At 31.8% G+C, this 23,465-nt stretch overlaps 1 protein-coding gene and 1 long non-coding RNA gene across 2 annotated transcripts in view; both read right to left on the bottom strand.

Moving 5' to 3' along the window:
* Positions 1-17,697: 17,697 nt before the first annotated feature.
* On the bottom strand, positions 17,698-19,917 carry LOC111705747 (uncharacterized). Its single transcript, XR_002766072.1, has 4 exons — positions 19,846-19,917; positions 18,964-19,053; positions 18,158-18,208; positions 17,698-17,744 (listed from the first exon to the last, which is right to left on the bottom strand). It is a non-coding gene; the product is annotated as an uncharacterized LOC111705747 (long non-coding RNA).
* Positions 19,918-19,960: 43 nt separating this feature from the next.
* LOC111705736 (uncharacterized) overlaps positions 19,961-23,465 on the bottom strand; it is a 9,792-nt gene continuing 6,287 nt past the window's right edge. The window contains exons 15-18 of the mRNA XM_023478383.1: positions 23,323-23,397; positions 21,186-21,317; positions 20,424-20,486; positions 19,961-19,990 (exon numbers count right to left, since the gene is read on the bottom strand). Of these exons, the coding sequence (XP_023334151.1) occupies positions 19,961-19,990; positions 20,424-20,486; positions 21,186-21,317; positions 23,323-23,397 (300 nt within the window). The remainder of the gene's footprint in view (positions 19,991-20,423; positions 20,487-21,185; positions 21,318-23,322; positions 23,398-23,465) is intronic.

Here is a 23,465-nt window from a genome sequence, read left to right as displayed (position 1 = left end):
GAAATAACTGCAAACTTATGGGGGGGGGCGGGGGGGATGAAAGGGGGGATATTGGAATGAAAATGGAAACATGTATTTATCCTATGCCTATGATCTGATATAATAGTGTCAGTTGATACTATTATGTAAAAAACCTAAATAATCGGATATTTCGGGCACGTGCCGTTGGATTTTTTTTCAAGGGGTACCAGGTGGACGAGGGGGGGGGGTCAGGTATCAGAGTTTTTGCATATTATTTTATCCAGAGTAAGGGTATCAATGTAGTATCAGTTTAATATCTGTAATGGTGATCAGAAGGGTATAATGTGATCATATGGCAGCTGGTTTTAAATCTATACAAAAGTATCAAACTCAACGGAATTCTACAAAATGTTCGCTACTCTCATAACTCTCAGCCATTAAAACAACAACAAAAAAACTATACCAGGTAATTAATTATACAAAACAGGAAACTTATCTTAAAGATCAAATTCCGAGATATTTCCGGATCAAATGAAAAAATAACGTAAATCTTGAATTTTCATATTTTTTTTATTCGGAATCCATATCAATTCCGGAATATATATTCGGAATCCATATCAATTCCGGAATATATATTCGAAATCCATATCAATTACAGAATATATACTCGGAATCTATATCAATTCCGGAATATATATTCGGAATCCATATAAATTCTGGAATATATATTCGGAATCCATATCAATTCCGGAATATATATTCGGAATCTATATCAATTCCGGAATATGTATTCGGAATCTATATCAATTCCGGAATATATATTCGGAATCAATATCAATTCCGGAATAAATTCTGCAAAAATGCCGAAATTCCAAACAAAGACTAAATGTTTGTTTCGGAACAATCCAGAATTCCAGATCGGTTGAAATCACGCTCTTAAATCAACATTGGCGTTGCATTAAAAATGTTGAAAGATTGACTATATTGTCAATTTAACAAAAAAAATATTTCTGCACAATACTTTTTTATTTCTGCATGTATTGTGTACATATAGTGTTTATTCATGTGTATACATTATACATACATGTTTTATTTCTGTTTGTCCTTTTAAACCTTGAATTCAAATTGAACATGCCACACTGCTCATAAATTCAGTTTTTTATCACAAGAGAATAAAAAATGGTCGCGTCCCTTTTTCTGCAGGATTTGAAGGATTGATTTAAATATTTATCAATGCATGCTATTGATATGCGTTATTCATTCGGAACAAAAAGGGGGGCGAGGGTAGGAAACTTTTACTTTTTCAAAACAATAAAACTAGCCGGGTTTAGAACATCATAGATAGATAGAAAATTTATTAATAGAGCAAACAATGTTTTTATCTTTTAGGAAATACACTTGGAATCCTTTAGTCATACTTTTTAAGTTTGTTACTTAGAAGGGTTGAAGGGAATTAGAAGTGCCGAAGGCAAGAAATGAAAGTCAGGTTGCAATACAGATTTTTTGTTGTTTATAAAAAAAGGAGCGAAACTATATTGCTTTATAATACAGAAATGTTTCGTAATGTGTCTTTTGTGTCTTTATATGTTATCATCTTTTACTATTTTTTTCTTTCCAAAACATGTAAATAGTTCATCATTCTATTCATCTTTATATTCATCTATCTATTCATCTACCTATCTATCTATCTATTTATCCTTCTATCTATCTATCTATCTATCTATCTATCTTTCTATCTATCTATGTTAGAGTTGTTCTCCTCCAATATATATAGTGTAAGGTTGGCTGCAATGAATAGTTAGTGTAGTGTCTATAGATAAGTTTGGAATGTCAAAGTTTATATTTGTATGGTGCCTAATCAATCGATCTAAGTATACCCCGAACTAATGAATATCAAACCACAAATTAAGATTTACATTTTTTCGCTTTAATCATTTTATTTCATGGAATAAAACGATCATTAAACGAAGTTTTTTAATTAAGTATAGTTAAAATTACAGTTGTTTGGTTTCCCAAGGTCGGATTCCCGTCGGTCGATTTGCGTAGCATCTTTGTATCTTTCATCTTTATGACTCCAGTTCTTATTCTCGTGTCAATTTATTCTATCTTTCTATTTTTTCATTTCTTGGTTTACCACTCTTTCGCTATCTGGCTTTAATTGAATACCATTGTTATCGTCATTGGAAATATTTCAATAAACTAATGCATAAAAATTCGATCTTTGATTGTGTGTCTGGCAAGGCTATATTATTTCATATGTGACATTTGTCCCTTAAATTAGTTATTATTTAACTGTTCTTAAAAACTATTTTAAATCAACAAAACCAGGAAATCTTTTTTTTCGAGAATATGAAAAAGTTTATATTTTAATGTTGAAAAGTCCCCCCTAACCCATTTAAAACTTATCCAATCTTATCTTGAAGAATAAAATTAATGAAAATAATCTAAAAAATGTGGAAAAGAGGTTTTTAGATAATCCTACCATGTTTCTGGGATATCAGTATTCAATCAAGTTGAAATAAAAAAGGGTGAAGAAGGGGGGAAGGGACGAGAAAAAGGGGAAGAGAAGAAAGGAGGGGAGAAGGTAAAAAGAGGAGGGGAAGGGCTTTGGGGGGAACAGATGGTTGGGGGAGAATTGATGGGGGGGGGGGTGATTTCCAAACCCCCCTTTGATTTTGCCCTTTAGGTTGAGATAGGGGAGTGTGATACATGTTCCTAGTCCAACTTTGCAAGGCCTCCTCATTAAAAAAAATTAGACCTCAAACTTTAAGTGAGGATTTTTTAAAAAGTTCAAAAAGTATGTCAAAATTTTTTCAAAAATAGTTATTAACATATGACACATGTTTTCATGTTGATTTAATAAGAGCTTATCAAATGTATAAGTCTTAGCCCTGTAGCTTAATTAATAAGAAAGTTATTAAACATTTCTGATTTTTTTTAAACAACGACCCACCGTTTTTCCATCCTCCACCATACCCTTTGCACCAAAAAAGAATATTTTTTAGCAATATTTGTTTATTATTATATATAGTACTAGTGTATATAATGTTGAAAAAGTGAAGAAGTTTTAGCGTTCTAATGTAAGATGTATTTAAGTTATTCAGAAGAAACCACAGAGGGGGGATGGAAAACACACTCCCCCCCAATCGTGATAGAGTTAATGAATAGACATTTAAAGGATTTTTTAGATTTTTTTTTAATGCATATAGTTGGGTTCAGGGCAGTAAAAAGTCTGGACTGTGTTAAAAAAATCTAAAATAACTTTTTCTGACTATAGTTACAGATCTATATTTTTGAAATGCCCTCGAAAAATGGATGAAGAAACATGTGTCACACTTTGATACTTGTTTTAAACAAAAAAAAATTTTTTACATTTTTTTCCTCTTTTTTGGTATTTTTTTTCAGCCCTCCCCAGCATTCAATTATAAAAGTTATCAGTCTAATTTTTTCCAATAAGCTGACATTGAAAATTTGGGCTATGATCATGCATTTTAACCCAATACCTATTCTCTAAGGCCTTTTTCTAGATACATAGATACATAAATACAGACCCCCCAGCCTTTATGGGGTTAAATTGTTAAAGCAAAAAGGATATTTAGAAAAAGTTGCAATATTTTTTATTTAAAAGAACATACATATTTAGATTTAAAGATTTCGCACATTTTGTAATTTTAGTAATGAAAATGACAACACGGCATTGAATAATAAAATAAACGGAAAATGGTAAAACTTAAACAAAATAAAAGAATAAGAAAAAAGATAAAAATCAAGTATGTAAAAAAGTTAAGATTTTTTTGAAAGATGAAAAGTTGTATTGAACACCCGGTATTAAAGTATATGCCTGTAAACTAAACATAAATGACTTGAATGTTTCTATTGACTTGCCCATCATATTTTGCGGATTATATTTATGGGAGGGAGAAATTGATTTTATATATTACTCCATGACAAAATAAAAATATCCTACAAATTATTATTTTGTGATGAGTACAATGCGTGTAAATGTAGGTGGACGTGCACTGTAAAAAAAGCACAAAAGGTGCAATAATTATCGACAAACGACAGATAGGATTTGACAGCCAAGCAGCAGATGTTTTACGTAAACATTGAACACAATTTGTAAACAAATATCATAGTGTCATGTCATCCAAGCCAGACAACGGAAAATTGTTGAAAAATATTAATTTTTTAGCAAAGTATTGATAAATTATCAACATGATGATTTGCGGGAAAACCATACAAAAAAAAACATAGGGAGACTTAACAAACTTTTCCATAAGTGATAAAATTTTTAGAATTTAAACCGTATTAATGCAATATTGAGACATTGACCTCTTCTACCAAAAGTTGAGCAAGAAAATGGCCAAATAAAAAAACGACGAGATGTACACCAGTCACCAGTCCTAAAGGCAAAAAAAAAATACAAGGATAGATAGATACAAATTTTCTTAACTATCATTAAATTCCTTCCTAATACTGTATTATTGTAACTAATGTATTATTGAAGTGGTAAGTATAACCTGACAATAGAGATTTCAACTGAATCTGATTTAGATTTTAACGCGCCGTGTGGGGTGGCGTATTGATCCCCCTTCTCCCTTAACCTTTGCATGAGGGTGGGCCTTTACCCTTCTCCATTATTCCCTCATTATCACCTAACGTGACAAAATTAATGATAATGTAGTAGTGAGGTGAAAAATAAAGGATAATAATAGATAAATAGATAGATAGATAGATAGATAGATAGATAGATAGATAGATAGATAGATAGATAGATAGATAGATAGATAGATAGATAGATAGATAGATAGATAGATAGATAGATAGATAGATAGATAGATAGATAGATAGATAGATAGATAGATAGATAGATAGATAGATAGATAGATAGATAGATAGATAGATAGATAGATAGATAGATAGATAGATAGATAGATAGATAGATAGATAGATAGATAGATAGATAGATAGATAGATAGATAGATAGATAGATAGATAGATAGATAGATAGATAGATAGATAGATAGATAGATAGATAGATAGATAGATAGATAGATAGATAGATAGATAGATAGATAGATAGATAGATAGATAGATAGATAGATAGATAGATAGATAGATAGATAGATAGATAGATAGATAGATAGATAGATAGATAGATAGATAGATAGATAGATAGATAGATAGATAGATAGATAGATAGATAGATAGATAGATAGATAGATAGATAGATAGATAGATAGATAGATAGANTGAAAGAGGATTATAATGTATGGGGGAGAGGGTTTTGTTGCTTTCAGGCAAAGTACTATAAACGCATATTTTGGGGGAAAATAGCAGCAACGTTTTTATTAAAAAACATATCTGAACAGTGAACAGTATTCTGTATTGAAATTGGACATGGATCAATCATTAGATATTTCTCCATGCTCAAAACTTACTAATTTTTACTCAGTATTCTGTATTGAAATTGGACATGGATCACTTATTCACGGTGGACTAAGCCAGTGGGGTCGGTCAAATAGGCCTAGGATTAGGCCGGGTACTGTAAAAAGTCTGAACGCGCCATGGAAGTTGTCATAATTAGCCCTCCGACGGGACTATGCCAAGAAAATTGACCCCTGTCTTATGTTGGTCTGGTTAGGGCAACGTACTGTACAGAATATGGTAGGGTCAGTGCACGCTGTTATCTGGCAGGCCGGTACAAACTGGGCAGGTCCTGTTCGAATTCAAATTTACTACGGCCCAGAGTGCATTAGATATTTCTCTGTTCAAAGCTTACTAATTTTTACTCAGTATTCTGTATTGAAATTGGACATGGATCACTCATTTCACATTTCTCTGCTCAAAACTAACTAATTTCTACGTATTTCTCTACATTCTTATTTTTTAAACATTTTAAAATCGCCTCACTTTAAGCTACTAAATGTTCCATTTTGCGGTTTGCCAGACCATTCCGTTTATTATTCAAAGCATCTATTTAAGGCAGAAGAGCAAATTCCTTCTTCAGAACGTCATATTCAAAGAATAATTAAAGTCTCATCCTTTGTGGGTAACCCTGTACAAACTTGCTTCCACAAAACCAGTTCGACAAATATAGTCAAATATATTTTACTATGATCAGCTTTCCAAGCCTAACGAATACCTTATTAGCAAAAAATTACCTCAACTGAGGCGTCACAAAGCATTTTTCTATTATAAAAACGCCTCTACTAAATAATGTTATCTAACACCATTCCTGCAAAAACCTGAGAAAAAACTGCAAATTCTGTTCTCTCCCAAATTGCTAGTTTCATATATGCTCTCAATCTACGGGGGAAAAATAACGAACCATTTTTAACATAAATATTTGTAGGTACATTTTTTCCCCTGGTATTACAACAGTTTAATACTCACATAGTTTTAATTAATTTTCGGAAATTTTGTAGTTTTTTTATCAGCTAGGGATCAATCAAATTGCAACTTTGGTATCGCAGGCCTTTAGAATTTTAAACTTTTATTATTCATCAATATTTTTTTTGTCGTTTTGAATGAATTTGTAATATATATTTATATTTAAATTTTCGGAATTGTTTCATTGTTCTAAGCCAGGGATCAATGAAATTACAACTTTGAGTTTGAGATATCAAAATTTTAAACCAAAGATATTTTGATTTGGAAACTAGAGTTTTATGTGAGTGTTCAATTCCTTTAAAAGCAAAATTTATGCCTTTTTTGAATTTACATTTATAAAATATATACAAATTCATTTTGAATGAATTTGTAGTTAATATATATTTTCATGATAGTATACTGCATAGTAGATTTATTATTTTTGAACAAACAAATCCGCAAAATCAACAGTTAAAAACTAAAATTTTCCTTAAAAAAGGGGCGCCTAGTAATATATAAATAGGTTTATATAGCTGCAATGTATGTACGATTATATTTAATTGAATCTAAGATATGTATGTGTTTGTATGTTAATCTTGTGTGTGTCCTGAATGTGCATACACAATATGCAGGCTCAATTTGAGTTCCCAATGTGCGCCCTCAATATTCGTCTTTAATGTGCGTCCTTATTGTACGAAGCGAATACAATAAAAAATATTGAGGTTTCGTGATTTTTATATTTAAATAAAAATACAAATATTTGGAAATTCAATATTTTTATCACTTTAACACATAGATAAGTTATTCATTCATGAATGTTTCGATGCAAATAATAAGTTCAAAATTCAATAAAAGAAAAAAGTAATTTCCATGGAACAATATATGGCGCCTGATTCTTCGCTGAAGAGAAACTTTATAAAACCCACCAAACCTCGCACGAAGAAAGTACATGTATAGGCATGACAATATCAATTTTTGTTCACTTGTGAAATCTTTTTAAACTGTGCATTTTAGGGCGTTACAACGCACATTTCAAGATCTTTGTAACTTTTAGCATCTAAATATGTCCACAAACCTTTATTACCTCAAAAAGTCTAGTGAATAGCGTTTTAGGGATAAAGTTGTATATTCGTAATAAAATGGATGCCAGGACCCCCCAGAAATACGGTCTGAAGGTTTAAAACTGATCCCTGCTGATCTAGGCTTTATTGGAAACAAATTGGCAAGTTGTAGACATGGCGTAAAAAGGAAATAAAAATTACAGTTTACAGGTTTAGGAATGGTCGACTACATTAGATTGTGAATGGTGTACAAACAAATATCGTTATAACACTCGAAAACTAGACCTTTCGTCAATTTGATTGCCCTTGAACATTACTTTACATTTCTGTTTTATTCCTTCTCAATCTCCCCATCCTGGAACCCACCCCCTTCCCCCAACCCCTAAAGTGGACCAACACTCTACAGTGGACCAACAGTGGACCAATAGTGGACCAAAAGTGGACAGCAGTGTACCAACGCTCTACAGTGAACCAACAGTGGACCAACAGTGGACCAACAATGGACCAACATTGGACCAACAATAGACCAACACTCTACAGTGGGCCTACAGTGGACCAAAACTCAACAGTGGACCAACAGTGGTCCCATAGTGGACCAATAGTAAACCTTTAGTGGACCAACAGTGAATCTATAGTGGACCAACAGTGGACATTTAGTAAACCAACACTCAAAAGTGGACCAACAGTGGACCAGCCAATGAATCTGTTTTAAACAATTTTGAGTAAAAATATATCTGGAATAATTAAGATAATTTTTTTTAATTTGGTTGGAAAAAACTATTAATATTCACTAAAAAAAGTGTCTTCAATACTTTTAAAGTAAAAATACATTAATTGCCATTGGTCCTAAATTCACAACGCTATATCCATTGTCCATGCGTTTTGTATGTTTCGTATGCTGTAGTCCTTACACTCGTATTTCCAATATGCCCGGTCCCTATGCCCGCATGTTCACATACCCGAATAATACGTTCCTATGCCCGATCTAATATATGTCCTTATATTTGCAAGTTTGAGCCCATTTGAGACTTTGTCCATAATCCTCCTTTGCTTCTATGCCTCATTGCCCCTATGACCCATAAAGTCCCTAAAGTCTCTAAAAAGCCTTGAACTTGAAGTATACTTAAAGATTAGTTTCTGGGTTCCTGGATCTTAGATTTATGTTTTTCTAAATCTGAAATATCTAAGTATAGTATCATGATTTCATGAGGAAGGTATTAAATAATTTAACCAGGATTATTACATCACACTAAATTCCAGAAAAGTAAACTATGATCTAACTGCAGGACTACCAGCACGAGTTTGTGACTTTATTACGCATTCAATTTTGTCACAAATTTTTATCCGTGCACAATCAGTACACATAACACCAGATATAAGTTTAAAACAATATAAATGAAATTTTTTTGTAAAAACTATTTTTTTTTACTAATTTGCCTTGCGATTTTTGGTTATAACTTTAAAACAAAATTTGATCTAAAAGCTTTGAATTTTCTGCATTTTGTATGTATTTAGTTTAACACCCCTGTATATATTCGTTATATAAGTTAGCGCCTCTACTAAACTGTAAAAATCAGTGTTCTCGTATTGACACTAATTCCAGATCTGCAAAGAAATTATGAATCGTAAAATTAAATGTTTTCTGTATCGTGTTCAGCGGCAGTATTAGAACTGTTTACAACCTTGTAATATTTTTATAGTTCCACAGTCTCAACTATGCCTACCTTAAAGGGACTGTTACAAAGACTCAACTATGCCTACCTTAAAGGGACTGTTACAAACTCTCAACTATGTCTACCTTAAAGGGACTGTAACAAAGTCTCACCTATGCCTACCTTAAAGGGACTGTTACAAAGACTCAACTATGCCTACCTTAAAGGGACTGTTACAAAGACTCAACTATGCCTACCTTGAAGGGACTGTTACAAAGACTCAACTATGCTTACCTTAAAGGGACTGTTACAAAGACTCAACTATGTCTACCTTAAAGGGACCGTTAGCGTAATTTTAAGTGTCCCTCTATTCAAATAGTCAAAACAAGACCTTTTAGACTTTTTTTGAATACCAATGTGTCGTCCTGTTAGTATCTTGAAAAGAAATAAATTCTGGCGATTTCCTCTTTGACAATTTTACTCAGACTAAGGTTCAAGAATACCGCTGGTAAATTAAAGCGTTGTCTACAGCTAGTCCCTTTAACCATAATCTACAGGGTGTCCCACGAAACAGGACAGTAGCAAGACGATTTGAAAATCGTTTTTTATCTTGGAATTTATTTGTGAGATTCAGTCGTCAACCTACTTTAACATGAATGATTCTTAAAGCAATAACCATAGTAATAGTTCTGGCATTTCTAAAATGTTGTCTGCCTTTTTTGTGCTCAATATTACCGGAGATATTAAGAATTCTGTTCATATTTCAATTTTATTAAATAAAACCAAAATTTTTAAATACGCGTGCTGTTGAATTCTTTTTCTCTATATGTATATCTATCTATATATTACCAAATTTACTTATTTATATATATCTATATATTTAACTATATATCTATTTATCTATCTATATCTAAATATATCAAGATCATTGAGAATAGTTGGATAAAATTAGGAATTTGTATTGAAAATCAAAGAGAAATAGTTGAATACAACAGATAATACCTTGGGAAGTAAATAGTTACAAACACCTACATAGATAAGTATGTATGTAAATAAAGCTAGGTATAAAGTTACATATATATAAATATTTTATAATATATTTAAATTGCTGATAGATTACGATTAATTATAAGATGATGTTAACTATAAATCCAGATTGNTCTCTCCTTGCACCTTTTCTCAGAGGTTCAAAAATTAGTTGTCTGCTACAAGCAATTTAGGAAGGAGGTTTCTACCTGCCTGCATATCTATATATATAATATCTTTGATTAACGCCTGATCCAATCAGGGTTCAGTCATGTGTTTGTTGTCTATTCTGAACCAATAGAAATAGTACGGCGGTAACATCTATCTTTCTATCTCATTATCCAATCCGAGTTATGAATCCTATGAAGCTATCAGTAATCATGGAAATTTGTACACTTCTACTAAAACTATGTTGATGTTTAAGCATTTGCTTTTAAGAAGTATTTGGCATAATTTCCTTATTTTTTCCCGTAAGAAAGGTATTAAATACAATACTTAAGGGAAGTTTAAAATGCACCCCGCGACGGCAGGTTTCCCGACGATCTTGCACCCTCGTATGTAAATTCTGGATACACATTCGGTTGACAATCTATTTATCTGGTGTACGCTATTCAAATTCACATATGATACAGGAGATATATGCAGACCACGCAGAATCCAGAATTATTAATCAATATATTTATATATATTTATATTGATAGTTAAACCCCTCCTTCTATTCCTATATTTCTGAGTGTCGGATGAAGGAATGTTGAAAAGCTGTAAATTCCTGTGAATAATACTGTTCTAGCTCTAGGCCTTCAAGCCCTTCAAGCCAACCTTATATATTACGTGTTCTATTTTAGTGCCTTGCCCCTCTAACAAGCAGTTCAAGCCGTAGACCGGCCTGCCTTCAAGGGACTGTTCTCGTCTATTCTCGTTGCATGATGTAACTGTTACACAGATTACTTGTTTTTAGTTACAAACCATCATAACAGAAAAAAAATATTCGCCTTAAAATTCTAATTTTTTATTCCTCATATCTTTGCTACCTTATTTCGTAGACCTTAAAATATTATAAAGCAAAAAAATATACTTGTTCATTGAAAATCAACTTGTTATGTAATATTGGTCTGTGTACACTGCACAATTTGTTTTAGGTTCATGGGATTTAAAGTCGTCTTTCTTTTCCCCCGTGTAATGAATCTCACTGTACTTTGTCTGGTGGCCTATGGAGTTCAAACTCTCAGGTTTTCTAAACTAAATACGTCCAAATTCGTTATACTGACACCAGGGCTTCTTAAACTAATTCATGTAATTGTTTTCAGCGCCTGGCAGCGATCATTATTTATGGATTTAAAGTTTTTTGGTAAAAAAACCTCGGTCCGGATCCCGGAGCAACCATTTTGAATTTTTGTAACTTGGTTCATTCAGTTTTGTAAATTATTCTTCCAAAAGAAGGAAAATATGTCGATTAGTTGATCATTATGGGTTGGATATATAGAGCCGTCAATTTGTCTTGTTTCCTCTTTTTGTCGAGGAATCGTTTAACGCCTTTTTCTCCTGGTTAACCCTGACATCTAGCGGTAGAAAAAGTGATCGATTACCCACTCAAGAGTGAAGTAATTAGATTAGAGTTGAATACACTCAACCTTTTTATTCACCTTCAAATATTGTCTAATTGTATTCTACTAAATGGGACGTTTGCCGGATCCATATACATTAAGTGTTGTTAATCGCGTTAGATCGTTTTCTGAAAAAACAAAACAAAAAACTTCCTACTCCTACTCCTACTCCTACTCCTCTCTATACGTATAATGAATAAGATATAGATAGACCGACCTTTATCTATAATAGAGACGTTATGGTATTCAAGGAGCCGAACAAAAATATTAATAACTTCAAATATATTTCATCTTTTTCAATAAATTTTCTTCATTTATTTAGTACCATCTTCATACATTTTTAATTTTACTTTTCTTAAATTTTTTTAAAATGATCTTTCATATGATCTGATACATTCCTTGGTTGGTTTTTATATGAGCACTGCTGCCTGTTTTTGCTGCTGAAATGAGATAATGATACTGAAAATGATTCAGAGAACTACTCTGTGTAAAAAATCCAACCTCCCCTCTATCTATGGGGGCCTCACCCCCCCCCCTCCCACTCCAGGGGGCCGTACATTCATTCTTAATTTGGAATTTTAATCATGACAGCAGGAACAAACTAGAGGCCATTGTGGGATAATTTTAATTAAGGTTTGATTTTTTACTATTTCGATCATAAAAAGACAAATGGTTTAGCTAATCAATTTCTTAACAATGCTCGTTTTAAAGGCAAAAAGTATATACATTTCAACTATAATTAAATGCTTTTTTTTTAAGAAATATAAAAGTGTATTTTTCTTTAAAATGTGATTAAGAAAAATAGTTTCATGTGATTTTGAGAAAGAAAAAATAAGATGTTTTTAATTTGTTGAGAATTTATAAATTATTTTCCATTGATGAATTTTACTCAAAGAAGGGAAGGGCACAGGTTATATGGGGGGGGGGGTGTCCAGCTTGGAAGCAGGCACTTTGAAATATGTAAAAATTTTAAATCATCCTTGCAGTACTTCACACAAACTTCAAGAAGATAAAAACAGTAAATCTACTAAATTACTCTTTGTAGCATTTATCTTTTTCCAGCTTGGTAGCTTGTAAAATTTGCTTCTTTTACTTACTCTTAAACTGATCGGAGTTATTATTTTTTTCTTACTGAAACTGTATGCATAAGATGCAGAATCACTTTAAACTGTATAGACAATCCCATGGATTTAATAAATAAAACTCATTGATGGTGTATTTTTCAAACTCCATTTTGCGGATTTTCAAAATATTCCAGATAAAGAGTTTGGACCGAGCATGGTTTACTAATTGCATCTTTGTACAATGTAGATCTGATATTGTATCTTTATACAACTAGAATTTTCCTCCTAACTACCTACTACGAATTGCATCTTTGTACAATGTAGATCTGATATTGTATCTTTATACAACTAGAATTTTCCTCCTAACTACCTAATTACAAAACCTAGAACTCGTTCTTAAAATGTCTATTTTATTTTTAGAGCATTCTTTAAGTATTCGGCCCACCCTGAAGGACCCAAAAAAGCGACATTCTCGGTCTATGTCAAGAGTTTTTATAGACAAAAACTTTATTAGTTCATATTGATTCAGAACCAGCCAATTCTTGATGAGACGTCTAAATTCAGGGATAAAATTAATGTTAAATGACAAACTAAACTGGGTCTGCTGATATCTTCGGAAGCATTCATGCAAAGACGACTGTTTTGTTAAAAAGGATGGCTTATATTCCTATCTTATATTTCTTAACTTTAATAAACACCCCTGAATGTTTGAAAGAGCAAAAAATGGAGATATTATTATCTAATTTTAACATATCATAGATTGTGTATCAAACAACTAAATAAAAAGTTTTATTCAGATTTGTTAAGAGATACCACAGTCTGAGAACAGATGAGATTCTACCATATTTTTGACGGTTAATATCTAGATTTATTGGTTTTATCAGAAAGAAAGAGATAACATGTCCATTGTTCATTCATGATCGTTTAAACCCTTCCTTATTCTCTTATATTGTTTACTGGTGAGCCCTGTACATCACCCTTCATCCTCATTCCACTATAAGCCCCTTTTAACAGTCTTATGTTTACTGGTGAGCCCTGTGTATCACCCTGCCTCCTCATTCCACTAAGTTCCTTTTAACAGTCTTATGTTTACTGGTGAGCCCTGTACATCACCCTTTATCCTCATTCCACTAAGTCCCTTTTAACAGTCTTATGTTTACTGGTGAGCCCTGTGTATCACCCTGCCTCCTCATTCCACTAAGTTCCTTTTAACAGGCTTATGTTTACTAGTGAGCCCTGTACATCACCCTTCTTCCTCATTCCACTAAGCCCCTTTTAACAGTCTTATGTTTACTGGTGAGCCCTGTGCATCACCCTTCCTCCTCATTCCACTATAAGCCCCTTTTAACAGTCTTATGTTTACTGGTGAGCCCTGTGTATCAGTTAGAACTGAAATTGAACAGCATTGGATCAATGTAGACTGTAGTCCTTGGGTATATGAGCTCGTAAGGGCACTCACATGTTGTTAAATCGTAAAGATATAAATAAAAGATAGATATCAGAGATTCAGTGAGTCCCAATAACAAATTCTAAATGGAACCCAGATAAACCAATATTAACTTTATGCATCATGTAATTTTGATCTTTAAATTGTAAAATTTTGTTTACAATTTTCTTTATATTTAAATCAATAAATAGTATACATGGGTATATAAAATGTGTTGGTATGACTATCTATGCAGTATCCATCTATATTAACCTAAACTGATTTAGAATTGGTATAATCACGCTGGGTTGCCAAAAAATATGAGGAAGGAGGTCCATCAGTCATATATTACTGAATCCATACTTTAATTCAAAGTTTAAAAAAAAGATGTTTTTAAGCAATTCATTTCTTTCCCAGAGCATTCCTAAACTTTACTAGAGACACCTATACCATTTTCTTTATAACAGATAAAACCATATATCTTGATCATTAAACTTTGTGTCCCGATTTAAAAGGAGGTATTTAACGAAAAGTGATCTCCACCGTACATTAGATATTTTGTGTGCGAGAGGGGGGGATAATATGGGGGGGATGTAAGGTGTTGGTAAGGGGGGGGGATGTAGACTGGAAAGATGTAATTTGATTTGTTTAGATAAGAATGACATCTGGAATGCCTTTTGTTTCTAGGCCTAGCTTTGATATAGGCCTACCAACCCCGGGGTGTTCGAAAAAAAGACAAATATATATATATATATATATATAGATAGATAGATAGATAGATAGATAGATAGATATGTATGTATATGTTCTTAATATTTAGGGGAAAAAATTGAATTTGAAAACAGGGATGAATAAATTGTTATTTTCTAAACATCCCTATTTAATGATGCATGAATTAAAGCATTCCACCTTGAACTAGGCCTTTTAAGCTACTATTTCACTACTGCCTATTTATTTTGACATTTCAAAAAGTACATAAAAGAAATGAACATTTGCCCCAAACTCTATTTTTAAAATATGTATATCTTTGCAACCTGATTATGTGAATATTTCAAACTGTGCCAAATAGATCCAGTAAAATTCATTTTAAAATAATTGAATGTGTTAAAAATAAGAATTTGAGTGTTTAGTTCCTTCCATTTAAGAATGGCAAATTATTTTAATGATCTCTTTAGACGTTGTACTTTTCATAATTCACTCATTAAGATATATTAGTGTACATACCCTTTTTTATTTGCAGGATCCTTTTATAAAAGCGAGAAACTCACATGCTTATATATCTAAGTATACAGAATAATTCTCTTTATTCTTTATTCCAGAAAATCTTTTTAATCTTTCTCTAAGAAAAAATAAACATGGATAAGGAAAAAGTTTATTCGAAAAAGAGATAGAGATTTATTAAAAATGGCAGTTTTAAGAACATTTATTTTAGTGCGGATAGATTTTAAAAGGGATTTTAAAAAATGTATTGCGTTTGCATACTCAATACTTAAATTCACTTTTGTTTAAACAAAATACCTCAAAGCCTCAGTTTTTGACTAATGTCTGATTTGTTTTAGCTCGAACTCAACATTTCGGAAGTACTTTGAGATCATTTAATTTTATTGTTAAAATTTACTTAAAGTTATCAATTGTAAGAATGTTTAGCAACGAAATGTAGAATTTGCTTTACAGAAGATACAAGAAACGTAGAATGGAAAAATAATTTTTCTAGAAGAATAATTAATTGTAATTTCTCTGTTTTGGTTTTGACAACATTCTTATTCGCATCAGAATATTTCCAATTGATATAATTTACTCCGAACTGTCTGTGACTAGGGCTGGGCACGTTCCGACTTTTTTGAAATCGTTCCGTTCCGTTCTAGAACGAGGGCCTTCAGCTAAATCGTTCCGTTCTCGTTCCTCTTTTTTATCGTTCCGTTCTCGTTCCGTTCCGTCCCGTTCCGTCCCGTTCCGTCCCGTTCCGTCCCGTTCCGTCCCGTTCCGTCCCGTTCCGTTCCGTTCTGAGTAGAAGAACGGTCTTCCCGTTCCGTTCCGTTCTTGGCATAATGCGTTCCCAACTTAGAACAAGTTCTTGATAATAAGAACGCGTTAACGATTTTAACCGTTCTTTTCAAGCAATTCCCGTTCCGTTCCGTTCCGTTCTTTTACTAATCGTTCCAATATTTTTAAGAACGCGTTCTAAGCGTTCGTTTTTTTTCGGAACGATGGGATCGTTCTTGATCGTTCCGTTCGCGCCCAGCCCTATCTGTGACCAATAGCTGGATTACGTTTAACTATATTGGACATTTTAAGTAAACATACAAAATGTCCAAAAAAAAGTACATCGGAAAAAAAGCGACTTTAACTTTGATTGAAACGTGAAAATGTATAATTTTTGCATTGCTACACGGGCAGCCGTAGTGCATTTGAATTTCAAGCCGGGTTAACCTTTCCGGTCCCAGTTTGTATTGTATCGCCTGGACATTGGGTAAATAAATCAGACACTCAATAGGACTAGCCGGTGCAACTGGTGCAACAAGGTTGACGAGGTCAGACTTAAGGATTTACTTTTACTGAGGGGTCAGAGGTGCGTGGCTATGAAAATACGTGCTGGCTTTAAAAAAAAATATTGTTTTTGCATATTTTACAATAAAAGATATAAAAAATTTTAATAACATGAAGAGTTGAAGGTTTAAAATGTACGTTTTAAAAAAGATTATAAGATACGTTTTTAGCATAGAAAAATGCAATTGCTTTTTATTTGAGGTAAATATCTTAAACATTAAAAATACCAGAAAGAAAAAAGACTACCATGTAAAAATTAAATTTTTGCACTGTACTTTAATAAAAAAAAACAATCCCACCATACCTCTAATAAAGAGCACCACGAAAGAACAAACTTATAATAAATACTAAAAACCCACATCACTAGCTATTGTATAATACTAATAAAGACCTCAAAGAAAGCACCACATACCCATACTTTAATTCTAGTATTCAGAATGTGAAACCACATAATAATCTTTCTAAACCACATAAATTGATAAAAATTAAACAATACACTTATGGCATATTACAAATAAAGACTATACAATAGTATACTTCTAATGAAGACCACACAAATAAAGACTATACTATAGTATACTTCTAATGAAGACCACACAAATAAAGACTATACTATAGTATACTTCTAATGAAGACCACACTAATAAAGACTATACTATAGTATACTTCTAATGAAGAACACACAAATAAAGACTATACTATAGTATACTTCTAATGAAGACCACACAAATAAAGACTATACTATAGTATACTTCTAATGAAGACCACACTTATTATTTTTATTATCAATATTATTATTTTTTCTTATAACAATCCTTCTAAACAAAATTTAAAAGTCTAAAAAAAACCTTTTGGTTCTCCTCTACCGGAACCCAGATTGTTCTTCTAACACGTAATGTAAACCAGGGGAAAATTAAATTTTCTTCATATGTGAAGCGAAATATTTTATTTCATTATTTTTTCATATTTTTTTGGTTTAATTTCCTAAGAGTGTGCAGACCGTCTCTGGGAACTGTGCTTGGGTCTCCTAACTAAAATTTTTTGAAAAATAACAACTACGATAGAAAAATAAAAAATTGTATATTTTTGGTTTTTGGTGGAGAAATAAACTCCTTGATAGAGTACAAATTATCACATTTTCGAAAATTATTATTATAACTTTAGGATATAACTTTAGGATTGAAAAGAGTACATCATTTGTGAAATGTATGTACATTTATTTTTTGATTCCTTTATTAAGAAGAGTCTATATATAATTTAATAGTAAAAATATGTTTAAAACACGTTTCCATTCTCAATCAATAGTAAAAATCAAAATTATGTTGAAACTGTAAAAACGTCAAGATAAAGTTATCATTTTGAGTTTACTACTTTTATATATTTTTGATGTATTAAATATCTTTCAGTTCATTTTGGAACTTTTATAATTGTTTACAATGCTTACATGAAAAGGTTTAGATTTTACGCTGAGAACTCCATATAAATCCCTGTACTCCTAAACAAATTAAATTCAACCTACATCTAATGATCTGTAAGCGTAATTCTAAGTCAACTTTTATTTATGAATTGATATTTCAGATTCACAACAGTACCCTTAACATATCTGTAGGATCGAATAGGAATCAGATCTATTTTCATCAATCTCTTGAATTAATTTTAGAGAGTTGATAATATGTACTTTATCTCTGAGATATTTGAATTTGGCGCCTTGCAAATTTAACCAACCGCTAGGGGAACAGAAGGCGCTAGTATCGGCTCTGGCAGCCATTTCAATAGCTAGTTGCCGGCAAAAAGAGCACAAATTTACTCAGGAAAAATTTTCGAAATGTGAACAGAGACCTGACAGAATGACTCAGAGATAAGGTAAGATAGTATCATCATTTTAAAATCGAACATGTTCAGTTTTTGGTTTCTCTACAAAAGTGACTATCACGGAAGAAAACATTGTAGGAATTATCAGAATTAAACACTTTTCACGCTAGGAAAAGAACGATATATTCTACATTAACAATCGGAAAAAGGTTCAAGGGTACCGTTATGAATCGGGCCAAGACCCTTTTGAATTTGAGGGTCAATGGCAATTACAATGACAGATTAATCAATTAATCAATTAATCTAACAATGAATTAATCCATTCAACAGTTAATGTAACAATTTATTTCTTAATAAAAAAATAGTAAATCAATTGATTTTTACATTAATTAATCATTAATTTTTAATTTCCATTGATCAATAACTCCCAAAAGATACCTGATATATATTTTCCATGGCATCTGAAGAGTATCTACCTTGAGCTAGTTCAAGGGTTGCTTCATTAACATTATGATCAATACTTAGAACCTAGGAAATATATTTATATTGACCAACAGCTGAGCTAGTTCAAGAGTTGCTTCATTACCATTTTGATCAATACTTAAAACCTAGAAAATATATTTAGATTGACTAACAGCGTGTATTCTAAACTCAAGCTCATTAGAAATTTCATATTATACAGTTTTGAATTTCATTCTTCTCTTGCTTAAAATTAATATTCGGATTATGATTATGATTAAAGATGAAAGAAAGAATGATGTGTCAACTAAAATCGAAGGACTCGATTAAAATTTAAAATTTAATATTTGTAATGTAATATTTAAGAAGTGGGTTCAGTATAATCTGAGTTTAGAGTGTTTTCTCTCTGATTATGTTAATGTAATAATGTAATAATAAAGCAATACAATTAGATTAATATAGTTGTATAATTGCGGAGGATTTATTTACTAACACGCAATTGGTTAATTAGTATTGAACAGGAGAGGTATATAATATATATAGAGCCTTGTTTTAGATGAAAAACTTTTGTAATTTTAACTTTTAGTTGAAATCACAAAATCGTAACAGAAATATCGCATAAACTTAACGTTCTCCTTGTGTCTAGTGAGTGTCTTTCCAGGTATGATTAAACTGGTAAACCTGTCCTGCTGTTCGATATCATTATGCACAAAAGCTAGCGGGAAAAAATAAAGACCCTCCCTTGTCTATTAAAATGCACACATAGGTGCCTTAAGATTTCATTTTTACGTATGAACACAATTTTTTTGTTAAAACTGAAAAGTACACTGATAAAACATGCTCATCAAGAAAATATTGAACCTGAGTGAAATATTTAGAGTTTAGAATATTCCAATCAGAGAAGTTGGAGAGATTTATCTCAGGCCGAAACCTAGAATTATTATTATACTTTTCATTATTATTGTTATTTTAATGATTATACTTTTCTTTCCGTTCGACCGAAAATCTAAATATAAAAATTAACAGATAGACAAACAGATTTTTTTTTGAAACTTTCATGTTACACATCATCTTGGACATTTATGCTGAATTTAGATTCGGAACACATACATCAAAATATTAAAAATTGAAAAAATGAATCCAAAAAACTGATTTTTAATCTTTTTGATAGGTTTTTGTTTTCAAGTTAAAATTCAGCGAGCAGTGTACTTGACATTATTAAACATATTCATTGAAATATATTAAAAATTATATTTCCATTTAAAAAGTCTAGCATTGTTAAATCAGAAAAAGACAAAGCAAAAAAGGTTTAGCCGAGTTTAATAAACAATATTATATTTTAAGCTGTACACTGAGACTCTATACTTTATGAAAAATCTAGCCCGATGTTTACGAATTTAGAAGAAAGTTACGAAACAATGTTTCATAAACTATATTACTTTCATTTGTTGATTCGTATAAAGTCCTGGTTCAAACTCCAGATGAGCAATGAGTTGCTGGTCCTAAAAAATAATAACATTATAAAAAATACAATAATTTTTCATAATCAAAAATAATGTGAAAGGTTTTTTAGAAAGGAAAACTTTACCCCGTAGTATAATGTATTTACAACACCGTACATGTAGTTTACCTCGTGGTATGATGTATTTGCAACACCGTACATGTAGTTTACCCCGTAGTATGATATATTTACAACACCGTACATGTAGTTTACCTCGTGGTATGATGTATTTACAACACCGTACATGTAGTTTACCTCGTGATATGATGTATTTACAACACCGTGTATATAGTTTACCTCGAGTTATGATGTATTTACAACACCGTTCATGTATTTCACCTCGTGATATGATGTATTTACAACACCTTACATGTAGTTTAACTCGTGGTATGATGTATTTACAACATCGTACATGTATTTCACCTCGTAGTATGATGTATTTACAACACCGTACATGTATTTCACCTCGTGGTATGATGTATTTACAACACCGTACATGTATTTAACTCGTGGTATGATGTATTTACAACATCGTACATGTATTTCACCTCGTAACACCGTACATGTATTTCACCTCGTGGTATGATGTATTTACAACACCGTACATGTATTTCACCTCGTGGTATGATGTATTTACAACACCGTACATATGGTTCACCTTGTGGTATGATGTATTTACAACACCGTACATGTATTTCACCTCGTGGTATGATGTATTTACAACACCGTACATGTAGTTTAGCGAACTCCAATCATTGTAGAAATGAATACCGGCAGGGGTCATGGACCGACGATCAAACTTCACCAGGAGACGGAAAGTCATTCGACAATTCTGGAGAAAAATTATTTTTATTAAAATTTATTCTTATTAATTTTAATTTTTTTAGATTGTATTATCATCAATCCATTTTCTTTCTGTACTGATGATTTGAATAATGGTTTTAGAGATTTTCCAAATTACTGGAAGTGTTTGATTTATTTAAGGATCATGAGCTGCAACACAAAAAAAAAACACCCAATTGATACAAAACTGAGGCATAATTGTGAGAACCTCATTTTGTTGTAATTTACAGAAAAAAAAATATCAGGTAAAATGGCGGTTAATAAAAAAGTAGAATGGTCTGTAAAAAAAGAAGAAAAAATGGCGGTCAAAAATTGCTTGGTCGGGATGAAGGGATAGTATGTAGCGAAGACAAGTCTAATTCCACCCTTCCCTTTAATTATATAATTAACTTAGCAATGAATATTAAAACATTAATTTTGTCAAGGTCTTACTTAAGGGGGGGGGGGTTTAAAATAGAAAGAGGAGGGATAAAAGGATGGGGAAGGGGTAGGAAAGGGAGGGGGGAGGAACTATAAATTTAGAAGGGAGCAGCTTCTAATTATTGGGTTGTCACATGGAGCCAAGGTGTTTAGTTTGAGAGAATGAGAGAGAGAGAGAGTAATTTTTTCATTTATATTATCTAATATGAAATTGAAATAAGAAAAACACCAAAATGGACAATTCAATTTGAATCAACTAAAAAGATTCAATTCCTTTGGAAGACACTTAGGATTCAAGAGAAAGAGGAGGAAATACAATACAAACCAAAGGAATGAAGAGGAAATACGATACAAACCAAAGGAATGAAGAGGAAATACGATGCAAACCAAAGGAATGAAGAGCAAATACGATACAAACCAAAGGAATGAAGAGGAAATACGATACATACCAAAGGAATGAAGAGGAAATACGATGCAAACCAAAGGAATGAAGAGGAAATATGATACAAACCAAAGGAATGAGGAGGAAATACGATTTAAACCAAAGGAATGAAGAGGAAATACGATACAAAACAAAAGAATAAAGAGGAAATACGATACAAACCAAAGGAATAAAGAGGAAATACGATACAAACCAAAGGAATGAAGAGGAAATACGATACAAACCTAAGGAATGAAGAGTAAATACGATACAAACCAAAGGAATGAAGAGGAAATACGATACAAACCAAAGGAATGAAGAGGAAATACGATACAAACCAAAGGAATGAAGAGGAAAATGATTAAAAACATTGGAATGAGGGGAAATATGATTAAAAACAAGGGAATGAGTGGGAATTATGATTAAAAAGGGAATAAGGGGGGAAACATGATTAAAAAATAAGGAAATAAGGGGGAAATATGACTAAAAAACAAGGTAATGATTGGAGAAATATGATAAAAAGAAAAAGAATAAGTTTGGAAATATGATAAAAACGTAATGGATCTGTGTAAAAAAAAACAATGAAATAAGGAGGAAATATGAGTAAAAAACAAGGTAATAAGGAGGAAATATGAGTAAAACAAGGGAATAAGGAGGAAATATGAGTAAAAATAAGGGAATGCTTGAAAAATATGATTAAAAGACCAAGGTATGAAGAAAGAAAATACGATAAAAACAGGGGAACTGTGTATGGGAAGAGTAAATGAAATTTTATAATAAAAACTAATGAAATGAGGAGTGTAATATGATTGCTTATCTCTCATTAATGCCTCTAATTAAAACTCTTATTTCCTAAAACGCATCCCTCTGCCCCCCTTTTCCCTCTTTACCTCACCACTTGGTCAAATAAAAAGAAAAAAAAACTTACTATAGCAGGACCGTTTGTTTGAAAGAAATGCTAAACATCTTAAAAAACCCTTAGATAAAGGGGTAGTTTGCGATTTTTTCTAATTTAAGAAATTTAAAATAAAAAAATATGCCAAAAAAAACTAAATAAATAAATTTGACGAAAAAAGAAACAGAATCGGTTGTAGGTAAACACTAGAAAAAGGTCGGAAAATTAGTTTCATGCAAATTAAAAAAATTAAGTTACCTTATACTCATCCCGATATACGGCAGATATACCAGTTATCTTTTTATACTTTAATCCAACATCATGCATAGAACTCTAAATATAGGATAATAAGATAGATATACAGCAGATATACCAGTTATCTTTTTATACTTCAATCCAAC

The sequence above is a fragment of the Eurytemora carolleeae genome, unplaced genomic scaffold (genome assembly GCF_000591075.1).
Source record: "Eurytemora carolleeae unplaced genomic scaffold, Eaff_2.0 scaffold302, whole genome shotgun sequence".
Classification (NCBI taxonomy): domain Eukaryota; kingdom Metazoa; phylum Arthropoda; class Copepoda; order Calanoida; family Temoridae; genus Eurytemora; species Eurytemora carolleeae.
This window is presented reverse-complemented; position numbering and strand designations above follow the sequence as displayed.